Consider the following 16,225-nt stretch of genomic DNA (forward strand, 5'->3'; position numbering starts at 1 on the left):
AAACATATTATGGCACAGGGTGATGAACATACATTTAAATTCATGGTAATAGATCCAGTTAAACCCACTATACGGGAAGGTGACATTCAGAATATAACGGAGAGTAAGGAAGTAAAATGGATAGTGAGGTTTAGGGCAGATAGAGGCAAGGCCTTAAATGAGAGAGCCTCTATTAACCCCACATAAAAATCTAGGAAACTTTCGAGAAGTCATATACATTTTCGAGATATATATGCTTATTTATGTGTATTTATTTTTTATATTTGTTTTTCATAAATATATATTGTTTATTCATATGGTAAGTATGGAAGGCTTAGTTTGATTATGTTGATATGTGCCTGATATGGTTATATGTTGCTAGCTTTGTTGATTCCACTTTAAACTGATGCACTTGTGCTATAGTATAAGCTGACTCGTAGATGTATAGTATTTAAATGAACTGTGACCATTGTTCTTTTGATGGTCTGAAGAAGCTTTTATGCAAAAGTGCTTACCAATTTTAAATAAAATAGATATCATTACTTTATGCTTGAATTTTTATATGGACTGCATGGTTCGTGGACTGCTCTGCTATTAATCACCGGTTTTACTTTTTTATTGAGCAGTACCGTGTTTACCCCTTACGGTGTTTTACTTTGTCTTTTCTGATTACTTGGTATTAGTAGACTCTTACTATAATTGGTTCGAGATTGACCTACTTCCTAACCTATCTTCTAGTATTGTCATTATGAAACTGAAAAGGCTTTTTTCTGTCCATGGTAGTCCTCAAAGTCATTTCTGACAATGGCACACAGTTTACAAATCAGCAATTCAAAAGATTTGATGAATACCCACAATCTAATGGATTGGCTGAACATGCAGTTCAAAGTGCGAAACAGGTGTTGGAGAAATCCAAAAGAGAAGACTGACTTTTTCTTAATCTGCTTAATCTCAGAAACATTTCTCGCATCAGTTTACTTGGTTTACCTGCTTAGAGACTTCCCTTGAGACAAACCAGAACCAGTCTACCAGTCAATAAGAATTTGTTGATTCTGAGTGCTAAAAACAACAAAGCAGTATAAGCTCAACTTCTAAAGAAGAGCTTGTCCCAAAAGTCCTACTATGACAAAAGCAACAAGTTTCTGAATCCATTAAAAGAAGGACAGATAGTGAGGATGCAGACAGTAAAAGGATTTGACTTAATAGGACCCGTGAAACATTTGTGAGAGGAACCAAGATTGTACATCATTGAGTCACAAGGGATGGAATTTAGGCGAAATCAAACATTTACTACCAGTGTCCGAGCCAGTGTTACAGCATCTTGCCTGTAATGGAGAGACTAATTCTCAGAGTGAATTGTCCAATGTTCCTGTTCCAGAGAACATTTCATCTTTCGTTCCGGAAAGTATCCTGAAAACCCTGAAGCAGAACATTCCCCAGTGACCGTCTCTGTTGGTAAACGCAGTTCTGATTATTACATTATGAGGTCAGGTCGCATCTCAAGACTAGTACCAGATACACAGCGACCTGGACATGATTGTTATTGTTTGTATATGTCTGTATAATATGCATGCTCATCTAAATGTCATTTCCATTTGCATGACAGAATAGTCAAAGAGGAGGATGCAGATCAGTGTGTGTGTGTTGGACCGTTAAGAGTCTATGGGTACGTGCATATAAGTACTGAGCATGTGCAAGCAAGGGTGCCATTTTAAGTGAGCAGTCAGTCAGTTTTAGGTTTTATGTTTCAGTCATCCATCCTGATGTGTTTGTGTAATAAACAACAAACGAACATCCAAGCCTCATCGTCTTATTTGAATACACAAGATGAGCGACAATTGCCACAAAAGCCTTTCTTCCTTGTCCACTGTTGAAGTCATTGCACTCCCTAAGTCACACTTTTCTCAACAAACTGGCTTCTGGCTGGTACAGGTTAACACTTTTGAGAATGCTACTTTCAACCTATTCTCTTAATTAGATCTCACCAAGCTTTTCACACCATCCCCCCACTGAAATTATATTAAACTCAACTAAACTAGTTATAAATCCTATTTCACAAGATGGTTGCCAACTGCTCACTGACCTAACCCCCACACGATGAAAGTAGCAGACTCTCTAACTTCAGACCAGAGACAAGTGGAGTACAGGTTCAAGTCCTTCAGTCCTCTCTTTTGGTATATATACTCTCTGATACAGGCTAACACAGAAGGTCTTTTGGCTAACAAAGTTTGGAGGACAAAAGACTAGAGGAATAATCAAATCTCCTAATGTTGGACATCCTAATGGACCTCCTATCCTAGAAAGCTGTGTCATGTCCAGTGCTGCTTGACTTGACTGGCCAGGGGGCTCTTGCATTTTGCAATAAAGGGTAGTCAGGGTACCACCATCTAGTCAGGCTCCTTCCAGCCTAGGCCACCAGGGGTATCAACCCTACCTACCCACCTACCTGCAGCATTTGTAGAATAAATGGAAAGAATGCAAAAATGAGAAACTTTATTTATTTTCATTTTTTCATTCACTATAGGCATCATGTCAATATCAATATTACATATATTAATATTATATATATTTATACAAAAAAAATTAAATCATTTATATTTTTCACCTGTATTCATCACATATAGTCAATTTCCCAAAAGTCCCTCAATTTCAGTAGTTACCTACACAAAATTTTGTCAATACAAATACTGCCTAGTCTGAAAACCTCTTGGGCCTCCCCTCAAAAAAAATGGTCACTTTGACTGGATGAACTTGGAACATAAATAAATAAAATAAACATAAACAAAAATAAATAAATATAATAAAACAAAAATAATATTATATACCCATATATAACATCCATTTTTTTATTTTAAATTTATTTGTTTTGTTTGTTTTGTTCTTTTATTTAATTTGAAAATTCTTTTGTTTTTTGTTGAAAAAATTAAATTTAAAATTAATCTTGATGTACTTAATTATGCCATAGAAATTTTTACATTAAAAAAAAACATTTTTTATAAATATTTTCTGTTTCTGAAAGGTATTTTCTGTCTTCAGAATCCTCCATGCATCATATGGCTCATGTAATGAAATGTCATGTACTATTTTTACACTGAACATATGAGAACATATGAGATGGGTTTGGAAAGGAGCAAAGTCAATTTACATAAACTTATTATAATAATTAATATATTAAAATTATTATGTGGTGTAATATGGTGGTTTTATGTATATAACTACATCTTTTTCAACTTTATCTTTTCAGCATTTTATTTTCAAATTGCCAGCCATAAAATGCATTGATAGATGCATGAAAATAGAAACTCAAATAAAACCAAACCTCACAAAAAAATGCTTGTAAAAAAAATTGCTCCCTCTCTCCCTCAATCTCTTAAAACGCTGCAAACTTTAGACTTCACTCTTTTTGGCTTCTTTGCATCTGTTTAGATCAGAATCTTCACAGTGTCTTTCATTTAATTTCAGACCTGGTTGTAGTCTGTTTTTTGGCATTTTTTCCATTTCTTTTTACTTTGTTGCATTTTTTTTGCATTATTGATGCATGCATTTAGCATTCTGATGTTTGTGATCAAAACACGCCTATCTGGGCAAAAAAAAAACATCAAGACAAAAACACAAATTCAAAAAAATACTCCATAAAAAAACTAATTTGACACCTGTTACTGCAGATGTACTGTGTAGTAATTCACTGTAGTTCCTCTCTCAGTTGCACAAAAACGACATGACGGTGCTTTTACAAGATGCATACCAGCTTGAAAAGACGCTGGCAAAAAAAAAAAAAAGTAATTAAGTAATCATGCATAAAGATAAAGGACGACGACGAAAACACATGGGAAAAAAATAAAAAATTGTTAATGAGTACTTTAACGTCAAAGGGGGAGGATGGAGGATGTGAGGAGCATGGCGCAAGGGCCGGGTTGGACACACGTCTTAATTGGTCCTACTTGCAGACACTTCAACCATCTCTTCTGATAAGACAGTGGAGCCTAGATGCAGCAAATCATGCATTCACCCCTCCCCAGCGATCACTTTGGTTAACTCTTTCCATATCTTGAGTCTAACTTTCCACTTTTTTCAACTGTCCGGACTTCAGACTTCTAATACCCACTTAGCGACTGGATAAAATCTTACTGCGTCTCCATAAAGGCTCACACCTCCTTCACTTCCTCCCCCATGCCATTACCTTGTTAAACGTAGCCCTTCCCCTCCACTTTCACCACATCAAGCCCATTTTGCTGTCTGTGCTGGATGCCTCCAGCCATGTTCTGCACGTAATCCGTTCACCATTCTGCCTATGCTCGTCCTACAAACCCATCTGGTTGAGTAAAGTACGATTGCATTAAGTCCTACTTACCTGTAACAGTAAATGTTCAAACTTCACACAGCCTCATTTGCATATGGGCTCTATGCCAGCACAGCCAACCTACAGTGGCAGCTTTCCAGAGGTCAGAATTCCTTCCTTTGACTCCCTGTGGTAGGGGGTTGACTAAGCCCCTCCCATCAGGGGAAGCTCACCCCTCATTACAGAGAGTCAGTTATTCAGGCTTTTAGTGCTAAGCAGGATGAACCAAAGAGGACCAGAAGCAAGAACTGCTTGAAACCAACCAATTTGCAGCCACAGAACACCAACACAAATAATCAAATGCACCCAATACCACAACAAGGTTGGAACTATACACAAAATAATGAGGAGGGGGGGTGCTGCCACTAGGGTAGTGTGAAATTTGAGCTCGAGAAAGAATCCAGTTTGTAGTGCTTTGTAAAGGTAAGAACACAGGACCAGAACATGCTACCTCTACAGTCCACTCCTTTCCAGTATGCCACCGAAGAGAATAAGGCTATGCTGGAATGTGCCTTAATCTTGCCTGGGACAGATATACCATGGTGGGAGTAACAGAAAAACAGCAGAGTAACAGAAAAACAACAGTAGTGAACAACCCAAGAACAATCATTTCCTTAGAGAGACAGGTCAACCTTTCTTAGCCCCAGAAAAGAAACAGCTGTTCAGCTTTCCTGAAGGGTTTAGTTCTGCCAGGGTAATACCTGAGCTGCCCATGCACATCCTACATATGTAGAATAGTATCTCACGTGTTTTAAGATTCTAGAAAGAAAAATAGGAGACTGATGACCTGACTCGGGGTAAATTTAGAAAACTTCTGGCATGAAAGAAAGATTCAGGTGTAGAACACTTTACCCTTGTGAAAAATCAGATAAGACTGTCCCACTGTAAGAGCCTGTAGCTCACAGACTCACCCTGCAGATATCAGAAATGTAAACAAAACAGTTTTCCAAGTGATGAACCTGAAACCAGCCTGGAAGGAGGGTTCAAAAGGAGATGGGGTCAATTTTCAAGAACAAAGATCTCAAGGAGGAGGAAGAATTTGTTTTCAAGGGTGTCAAGTGCAACACTCCCTTCGTATGCTGTTTGACCACAAAAGAGAAGAAAGAGGGGAATCCATGGGCAGACAAGATGACATGGCCAAAGGATGCACCCTGACAGAAGCATAAGATAAGCTATCATTGAGCAGCTCACACAAATGTTTCAAAACAACGGGGTAGACATCATACCAGGTGTTCTGATATCAGTTGGGTACTACCTGGAAAACCTCTTCCACTGTTAAAGATTTTCTACTTGCAGGTTTTCTTGCCTACTTCAATACCTGCATCACATCCTCATGGAACAAGTGCCTAAAAGGTATAAAGAAAGAGCAACTGCTACTGATAACCTGGATTGATTCTAAGTTGGGGTGCACGTCACCCCTTAGACTGAGAGAGATCAGAAAACTTGTGGTCATTGCCCTTGCCTAATTAATTTAAAAGGGAGAACCAACTTTGCCTGGGCCAAATGAGGTCCACCACAAGGATCTTTGGTAATTTTTTCTGAACCTTCAGAAGTATCTTGAGCATAGATGAAAATGCATAAAATAAATATTCCCATCCAAGGGAATTAGAATGCTTCTGTTCTTCAAGCATAGCTGAAGGATGCCTCGAACAGAAATTTTCCAACTGCCTGTTTTGAAAGGAGGCAAACTGAATTATTTAAAGTGTTCCTGACATCTGAACCAAATCCAGACAGACCTCTGTCCCAAGTTTCCACTCGTGACTGTCCTTCTGGGATCTTCTTAGTCTGTCACTATGGTTTACTCTACTGGGATGTACAAGGCCTGAAGTGTGAACAAGGTGGTTTAGGTTTACCTGACTTAAAGGGATATTTTACAGCCACACAGTTGAGGCTCATATACACAGCACAAGCAGAAAATTATAATTCAAAATGGAAACAGGTGATGAAGCAAGGGGAAGTTCAAGAAATACATGGAGGGATTTTGGTTGCAGTTCCTTAAAAATAATAACCATCACACACAATAGTATATTCATAAAGTAGCAAAAAGTATTTAAGTATTTTAAGAAGAGAACTAAGCCAATATAAGAGCGGAGAAATGAATTTTGCCAACAAGGATGACTGCAAGCAGGGGTACAAAAAATAGTCAAGGGGGGACTGGAATTTACTGGAGAAACTTGGCAATGGAACCAATATAATGAGAGCAAATAACTCAAGCAGGAAAAGTAATAGAGTGGGATAAGGTCAAGAAGACATTTAGATTGCAGGCTAGATACTACCTTCCCTCCCAGGGCTTGATCTCAGAGTACAGGCAAAGAGAAGGAGATACGGGAATTTTAAGTGAAAGACCTGCTCTGGTAGAGTTTTTAGCTGAATCTAGAACAGAACCTGTTTAAAAAAAAGGGATAATTAGTAGATGATATAAAACATTGCACGATAACTATAAGAATATCAGAAGAGATTAGAAAAGACTGGTAAGAGAGACTGGAATAGCAATTTACAAGAAAACAATGGGAAGACACATGTATGGCTTCCAAGTATGCAATAAAGTACAGAAGGTTTAGGATCTATCAAGTGTTTGCACAGGTATTTTTATACCCCAAACAGAGTGCAAATAATTTTTCCTCAGGTACATAGCAAATTTTGGAGGTGTGATGCAGAAGAAAGAGGTAACTGGGGCAAACGTGAACGTGTTAATACAGTTTGACTACTTTTACGTAAATCTGCCTATGTCACAAGTGATAATTCAATAAACGTGTTTTAAAAAAAAGAAAGTGGTAACTGGGAATATATGTGCTGGCAGTGTAAAGAGTTGGCAGATTTTAAAAATTCCCTCCAGAGTACTCTATCAGAAATATTGTGTGAGTAAATGGATGTAAGTAATGGAACGATTCTTTTGAGCTGGGATACTGGATCTGAATTGTCTAGACATAGTAAGGCTTTATTTACTTTAGTTCTTTTGGCTGCCATAAAAGCAACTCCTAGAAAATGGAAATCAGAGTGTATACTAACTATATTTGAGGTATTTAATATTATAAAAGAGACAAAAGAACTGGAAGGGGTCATTAGAAAAGAGAAGGAGCAAATTAAATCTAAGTACATGGAAATTGTGGTAGCAATACATGCATAATAATGTTTAGGAGGAGGTACAGGAGTAAGGTTTAAAGGAAGGCAAGAAATTCAGCAATTTTTGTGATGTTGGACTGATGATAGCAAAGAAAATACATGTAATGTATATTGCATATAAATCGAAAAATGCCAACATTTTTTTTATTTTAATATATGCTTGCCTATGTCTTAAGTGATAATTTAATAATGGGTGTTTACAAAAAATGCTGTTGTTTCCTAACTAGCAGAAAGTATTCTGTTTCTCTCTCTTTCCATGTTCCTCTGGTTGCTCTTTTAAGCTTTGCCCTTGGGTGTTGTGGTCCTCCGATAATGTTGGGTATTTCCTGTGTTTGCTGGCTTTTTCAGAAAGTCCAGTGCACCTTTGGGGTAGCTGCTTATTCTTTCAAGGGTCAGTGAAAACGACCTCATCAATGATGGGATACAACAGCCCCACTTCACACCTCTTTCCCTGCATCCTTTCATAGCTGGTATAAAAGCACTCTAACTTCTGTGTTTCATAGAAACAGTCTTGACTTATAAAAACTGTTTTCTCATAATTATTTACTTTTTGTCTCGTTTCCACAACTCAGACATGATCCTCTCTCAACGCACATGACTGAAATCTAAAAATCACTGTGTGGGCTTTCCTAGGCTAGTTTGTACTAGGCCATCACTCCTTTCTACAGGATCTTGCAATTAGCATTTGATCTTCAGTGATATTAGTCCATTTAGTTAAATGTGCTTTCATATCCTTAGCACCATCTACACCATCTCATTTTATTTCTCCCTGTGATTTTAATATTTTTGTATCTTACCCCATCATCAACATCTACTCTGGCTTCTAGAAAATCCAGCTGGGCTTCTGCTATATCAGCCCACACTTTCAGTTCTTTATTTTCAGCCGATATGTCTTGTATGCCTGCTGTATGCATGTTTAGGCCATCTACCACCTCAAGTCTCTTTCCTTATGTGACAAGATTTTCAGGTAGTGTGCACTTCACCTCCATCAGCTCATATCAGATTGCTTCAAGGCTCACTAGCTCCCTCTCTTTTACCCTTGTTCTTCATTCTCGGCTACCTACAATTATATATGCATCTTTCCTTTTCCCGTTGGCTTTCCCCTCTTGGCTCTTGTCATCACTCATACTTGAGGAGTCTATCATTTGCTTTTTTCCTCTTTTCGTAATGGCACTTTCTCCAGTTCTTTTTTACTTTTCTATTATTTTAGCGGTGCTCCAAAGTTCTGCTGTTTTTAGTGTGGTGCCATATCAGCAGTTCCATTTACCTACATTGTGATGACTCTGGGCATACAGTGCGCTCTGAGGCAAATGAAAATTAGGCTAGACTTCTTCAATGGTCCCTGGATCACATTTCTAATGGCAATAATCCTTCACCAGAACTGGTCTCCCACAGGAATGCCCAGTGATCTTTTCCAGTGATGTCACCTGTCTTAGAAAGGTTTCCAAAACTGCAATAAAAACACCAATGTTAGGGATACCTTCTACAGTTTGGTAAAACAACAACATTTCAACAGTACTTTCTTCTCTGGTAGCTGCCTGAACGAGAATTACTCTGCCACACATAAAGAGGACTACAGACTTAGGCTATTATCTCGTTTTCTTCTGGGCTTGCCAGTTGATTGCCTTGTCATGGGGAGGAAACAAGCTCCACAACAGGGAAACAGGGCAACTGGGCATCCACCTGTAGCCAATTCCCAGTCTTTATGAATAATGATGCAGCTGTGATCTTTATGATAAACATCAGTTCTTATCAACATTACTGTTTTTGTCATAAATAGTAAATGTTCGGACTCACCACTGCCATGTCGTTTTTTAGCTTTTCTAGTGCAATTTCACACTTTTGCAGTGTCTTCAGAGGACACCTATGCCAAAAAAGCAAACAAAAATTGATAATTTAGGTACCAGCATTCAATGTAACCAACAGCAGATCATAATGAAAAGCTTTTTACCTTGCAAACACCTTTTCCAAGAATTATACAAAACAGCATTATACCAGCTTCATTAAGGTTGCCCTCTTCAAAAAAAGGGACACCGCACTGCAGCCAAGGAAATTATAATGTAATGCCAGGATGTATTCAAACCTCTGTAGCTGGCAAGACAAGAAGAAAGAAGCTCGGGTGTCCTACATTTGGTTATTATAAAGTAGACAAATTCAAATTCACCATTTTCTATTACCTAGAGGTAACTCCCGATCACTCGTTTTTCCTTAACAAAATATAGGAAATCATTGGTTGGCACAGTTTCTATTTGTGTGCCAGCAGTGATAGTACAGTTCTCTAAGGAGCTTACTGTAAAAGTAGATCCGTGAGTGGATAACTGTTGTAGTAGTAGTGCCTAAGAGGACTCCTGTCACAGGCAGTCTGGCTTCCACAGCTTTGTACTATTCCACCTCCTGAACGAACATTTGTGTACCTGAGATGTCAGCATGGTCCCAGTATAAAGCTACTGTCCGCCCAGCTCCATCTTTGGCTCTTTCTTGCTCAAGGTCCAATGTGGAAGGCCCCCAGACTGGTCCCTAGGCAAAGTACTGACCAAAGGTAAGACCCGCCATAAAGCTCCCCCTCCAGGTGTAAGAATCAAGGCAGCTTCTGGAATCCTCCAAGTCCAAACTGACTGGAGGAGGCTGGAGGCCCTAGCAGAATGGATGTGGATGTCTGAAGGGGAACTGGTGCAATGGTTTAAAAAAAAAAGAAAAAGAAAGAAAAGTACCCCATACAAGCTGCAGGATGCACAATGGAAAAGAGGGGAGGCTAGGAGGGACTTGAACTGCAAAAGTAATCTACTCATACATTTTATATTATGGTAAGTTTCACACAAAACTGTACTTTGTTCATCATATGCATCACTGTTGAAATACACTAACTAATGGCACAATTCCCAGAGCTCACAATGTTGAGAAAGCATACGAGTTTGTTACAGTAGGTTGCAGGAGATTCTCCAAGATGACTGTGGAAAACCCTGATCTGACCCCAGAGGTGCCCACCACATAATGTTTCAGACACAGGACAATATTGCAGCTTCTAAAACACACTATACTCACCCCCAAATGAAGGAAGCAGAGGCTGTTGTGCTCTTAGTTGTGATATCTAAGAGGTCTACCTAAGTTTTTCTCAACAGCTGAGCAACAAAAAGAAGGGGTGTGCCAGGCATTTGTTTCCCTCCACTTTTAGAGCTAAAGGATGCAAAAGCTGTTTTGAAGTTCTGATGTATTTTTGTCCAAAAACTCAGCTGCCTATCAACATACCAAGAATGCAAAAAACTTGCCCCTCTTTGTTCCAAGAAAAAATGGCAGGTGTATGGCCTGATTTAACACCAAAAATGTCTCTGTCCACATGAAGACTTGCAATTTGGAAAGTCTACTGGCTAATGTAAAAACAGGAAGTAATGCTATCTTCCATTTCAGAAACTTTAGGGGTAAAATTGCTGCTGGTTCAAGTCTCATGGAGTAGCAATTTCCTTTCTGGGTGATCTCAAATGCAATACTTCTTTAAGAACCATTTGACTGGTTGTAAGAATGTTAAAGGTGAGTGGGAAGTATGCAAGCTGACAGGACTAAAAGATGTGCTTTTGCCAAGGCATATGCAAGCCCTGTCTTAAATAGCTCAGGGAAAGGACCCAGACTGGTCTGTATTTCCCTTTCAAATCATAATTTTGTAATCTTGGAAGCTCTTTGTGCCAAAAGTTTCTGAAAATTCTTTGCAAGAGTTTATCCATTCTAATCTGTACTACTTTGCCACAGACAATCATATTTGCGATATTCATTTACTACTGTTAATAATTCATTTTTATCTAAGCATATTATCTCTTATGCATCTGCAAATATCTTTTAACCACGGACAACTAATAGCTCATCAACTATTCTAACAGGCCTCTAATCGCAACATTAGCTGGTATAGTTCTATCAAAATATCTAATGTTTGTGCATCTAAAATGAGTTTCTTCATCATTTTAAAGCTACTGTCTTATTCACAGCTCTATCGGCCACAACTCATTCTTAACAGCTCTTTTAAGATGCATAGTGAAGGACACTGTACAAATCCCAGAAACCTAATTTTTTGACGGTTTTCCGGCTTTGGCATTTGCAAAAGTGTTCTGATTTCCCTGTACCACTCTTCAGTCCCTCTTTATTTATATGATCCACTGATTTCAGACCTGTCATTCTTACATTTGCTCTTACTTAACTTAAAATTGAGCAACATTTACCTGTTTAGTATTTATATCAGTCTTTGTTTCTTGCTCCCAATAACAGATATAACACCTATGAAGCTTTCAATTACTAGTAAAATGTCTCTCTGAAATTCCAGTGGTGTTGATGAAATAAATATAACTCTAAGCAAAATGTACCTTATTTAATGCATACTAAATACACATAACTTGAAACTTTTTTCATCATGTCTTACCTGTCACAATACCTGGTTTGAATCTAGATCTGAAAAGAGCTCATAATTTAGCAATACAGAAACCATTTCCACAACTATAACCAGTAGGTAGCCAGTGCCACTTGCACACAGGATAAAGCCCAAACTATGCCACAGGCAGCTTGAGTCTGGTTATTAGTGCACAGGCTTGCTGGTGGGGAAGAAAGGGAGGATAGGAATGATTAGACTTAAGATTGCTCACCTCTCCTTGGAGGTGATGGGAAGGGACAATATACTTGGAAGCTGACCATAGCTACCATAGCTACCACCAAACCGAAATGGTTTACTATTGTTTTCATATTGCTACAATGTTGAATCACTAACAATGTGACCAGAAGGTCACAAGACAAGAATGCCTACGAATACTTGCTGGAACACCTGGCTTTGCCCCCCCCCCCTTTCTAGACCCAAGTTACCACTTGGTTCCTGTGTTCAGGCAGGTCAGGAGATCTGAGGTTTGACACTGTTCAAACAAGTAGTCCTTGGCATTCTAGTCTTGCAACATTCTGGTTGCATTACTTAGCGATTTCAACTTGTAGAGACTGCTAAAAAGATAGTAAACCGAGACCGGGATATGGTAATGGCAAGTACAGCCAGGCTATGCATACAGATAGGAATGCCACAGTCCTCACCAACACACATTTCAGAGTTGATCACAGTATGATGACTTCCAAATATCTGCTCCACTTCCAGGTATAAGGGCAAGAGCACCCCTCACCAAATGAAAGGTGGTTTCTCATGGACAGCCCTCTTCTTTCTCAACAAGGGAAAGCACTGGGGTATCTCATAGGATGGTGACAGGCACTAGTAGAAGGGTGGAGCTTTGAATGCAGGTGGAATTGAAGTACCCACTGCAGCATATCTTAAGTTGGAAGGTGTGTGTGTTGGATGGAATTACAATTTAAAAAAAATGGTAAAACGTGGTCCTCTCTTAGTAACTTTATTCAGATCTTATACAACCACACTAGTCACTCATTATCTTGTCTCTAACTGATTCTTATTGACAATACAAACTTTCTACAGAATTCGGTTCTTACTCAAATCAAACTCCTGGTCCACCTTGGTTGGGCTGAAGGAACAGAATGACCTCATAAAAAAGAGCTCAGAAAGCTGAGTCCTGATTCTACACTACTGGTCCTTTTCCTTGCAGTAAGCATCACTGGTGTAGCATCTGAATTTATATGGGCTTTAAATTCTAGTGGCGAATTTACTAAAGCTGACAATAAATAAGCAAAGTCATGGAGGATATCACTGCTAGACTTCTCAAAGATGTCTGCAGGAACGTGACTGAAGCACTTGCAATCTCACTTTGCTTTCAAAATGTGAATGGATTTTATCATTTCTAGCTTTCCATATGGCAAAAAGCCCAAAATATTACCAGAATTATACAACATAAATGATATTATATGAAATGCGATCCTGATCTTATTTTTATATTAACATTTGTAAATTTTGGCCCAATGGCTTTACCTCATGCCCTGAATATGCAAAAATGTGCACTCAGCTCTTTTATGTGCTTTTGAGCCTAAGGATTTGGGAAATAATCCTCAAACATATTACATTCTGCACCTTTGTCTAGGTTAAATTCAACAGGCTGTTTAATTCTCAGCATCTACTGCAGGATGCCTTACCTGCATTTTTGTTTCAATGCTTCTGTTACATTTTCAGATTTTACTGCACCAAGTCTTTCACTTCAACAGCATCCAAATATGTTGGTGCAACTCTTTCACATTTCTGTTAGACTATTTTTAACATTTTCAGTTTTTACTCTGTACATTTTTGCAAAATGCTTCTTTCTAATTTACCACAAATTTTGCAAAACTGACTAGAAACAGGAACACCACCTCCTTTAATTTTTACAGCCAAAACGAGTAAATGAAACTTGACTTTCTAGTATATTTTCCGTGCCTGTCATGGCTCTCTGTCACCATTAATAATATAAAGCACTCTTATTCTGTTTCTTATTTATTTCTTTATTTTTTTAATTTGGATCACAGTTTACCTTAGTCATGTTTACTACCTCAGTTAAACCTTTTATCTGCGTTACCTGTACTTCTCCCTCTACACCTGTCCACAGCATCTCATAAGCTCAGGTATGCATCTCTTAAAAGCCTCCACCTTGTCTGATAATTGTTATACAACTATTCTATTTCTTAGTAATGAATCACACAACTCACTAAATTTGCAATCTTTGACTCAATTCTGTATCTCAGTATCAAAAGCCATCTATAATTTCTATGAAGAACAAAAGCGGAATAAATGACAAGTTTTTCTAGGCTCAGACTTATTCTTGAACATCTCTTCAACTGCTGCTTTTCTGCTTTCATCTTTTTTAAAGAAAAGTAAAAGTATTAAATGCAGCTTTCCCAGTGACATTCACAAATGTGACACACTGTACCTATTCAGGCTTCTTTATCTGATGACAACAAGGAACAAACTGAGATATTGAATACAAAGTTTCAAGTCTTCTTCTAAACATCCTCCCAATGAGAGAAATCCTAGTGGTTGCAGTTGCAGCATTTTTCTAAATGCAAATTATACGTATATAATTCCAAACAAACTCTGAAAATAAAAAGAATTTATGTCATACCATAATGTTCCATCTGTGTGATCTTCATCTATTCTTGACTGTTAGGTGTTGGCTCCGATCTTTGGAACCGGGCCGGCTGTTAAACAGCTCGCGCCAGCCAAAAATGTCTCGAGCCAATAGTCTACCCACAATGCCTCTTTCACATTTACCTCAGATCGAGTTTGCAGACTTACAGTAAGCCAGAAGAACCATTAGCCCCATATGAAGAAGCCATGTTCAAGGTCAAGGTGAACCCTAACAAAGCAGCCAGGACAGGAGTTCACTCCCCCAGGAATTCATAGGAGGGGAAGGAGGGTGGGATCCCAAGAACAGATGAAGACTGACAACACAGACTGAATGTTATGGTAAGACATAAATTCTTTATCTGATGTTTTCAATATTCATCGATTGACTGTTGGGACAGAGTCCCCAGCTACTTTACAGGTTCATAGATTCACAGGTGTTTACTAGGCTAATGACCACTTGGGCCTTTTTTACGCCTAGCCATGCATCACAAATCTCTGACGAGTTCTGATAACCTTGATAAGTGTAAGCATGGGCCTGGGAGATGAACCATTTACAGGTTACCTGTCTGCATCAGAGACATAGGTGCTAAACCAGGGATGAATTTCCGGTTTCCCATCCAACTGTCTAAGTTGCATTTGAAATGGATTAGGAAGGACTTGGACTTTAGATCCCCATAGAACCAAAGTAAGCTATTCCCCAGGAGATCAGATCTAATTTGTAATGAATGATAAAGGTATGTGGAGTAGCCCACGTTGCTGCTGTGCATATTTCATTCATGGAAGCCTTGGAATAGAAAACAGCTGAGGTGGCCTTTGACCTGGTGGCGTGTGCTCTCACTGGCACAGGTAATTTGAAATTGTTTTTATTGTATATGTAAGTAATACAATCTTTTAGCCATTCTGACAAGATAACTATAGAAATGGACTTCCCTAAAGTTGGGCAGGAGAAGGAAACAAAACTGTTCTGATTTTCTAAATTCTTTAGTTCTGTTGAGATAGAAACATAATTGTCTGTGAACATCAAACAAATGTACACAATACGCGACTTTGTTGGAAAAATTGGGGAAGAAAACAGGCAAGTCTATGGTTTGATTAATGTTGGACTCAGACTACCTGTGGAAGAAAGTATGGATTGGTTCTGAGTGAAACTCAATCCTTGTGAAAAATTAAGTAAGGGGATTTTCATAAGGCCTGCGTCTCAGAAACTCGTCTTGCTGAAGTTACAGCTATGAGGAAAAGCATTTTCCATGAAAGAAAGTTTAGGTTGCATGTTGCTGATGGCTAAAAACGGGAAATCACCAAAGACTGGAGAACAATGGTCAAATCCCATGGCGGTAGAGGGTCTTTAAATGTAGGGTTTAAACGCAGAGTTCCTTTGGGGAACACTTTACATAGTCTATGAAAAGTTAAGAGGAAGGTCCCCAAAACCATTATGGAAATTAAAAATGGAAGCTAATGGAGGCGGAGGCCCCTTGATCAAAAAGAATAGTTAGAAATTCTAGACCTTTCTCCACCACAGCAGAGAAAAGATCGAGATGGTTATCATATGCCCAGACTGAAAATCTCCTCCACTTACTAAGGTAAAGTTTCCTGTTGGATGGTCTATGGGAAACCAGCAGAATTTTCTGCACCAAAGAGAGGCAGAGACAAGGGGAGAGAGAGACGCACAGATACAGAAAGAGAGAGAGATATACAGAGAGAGACCCTGAAAGGCATAGAGTGATGTACTGCTGCAGCCACACATACAACTAGTGGAATTGGAGGAACCA

At 38.7% G+C, this 16,225-nt stretch overlaps 1 protein-coding gene across 1 annotated transcript in view; it reads right to left on the reverse strand.

Moving 5' to 3' along the window:
• The window catches only part of LOC122800361 (mediator of RNA polymerase II transcription subunit 15-like), a 200,005-nt gene that overhangs the window by 152,258 nt on the left and 31,522 nt on the right, over nt 1-16,225 (reverse strand). Inside the window, exon 3 of the mRNA XM_044069811.1 lies at nt 9,239-9,305. Coding sequence (XP_043925746.1) covers nt 9,239-9,305 — 67 coding nt within the window. The remainder of the gene's footprint in view (nt 1-9,238; nt 9,306-16,225) is intronic.

This window comes from Protopterus annectens, chromosome 4.part0, assembly GCF_019279795.1.
Source record: "Protopterus annectens isolate FY-2018-M chromosome 4.part0, PAN1.0, whole genome shotgun sequence".
Taxonomy (NCBI): domain Eukaryota; kingdom Metazoa; phylum Chordata; order Ceratodontiformes; family Protopteridae; genus Protopterus; species Protopterus annectens.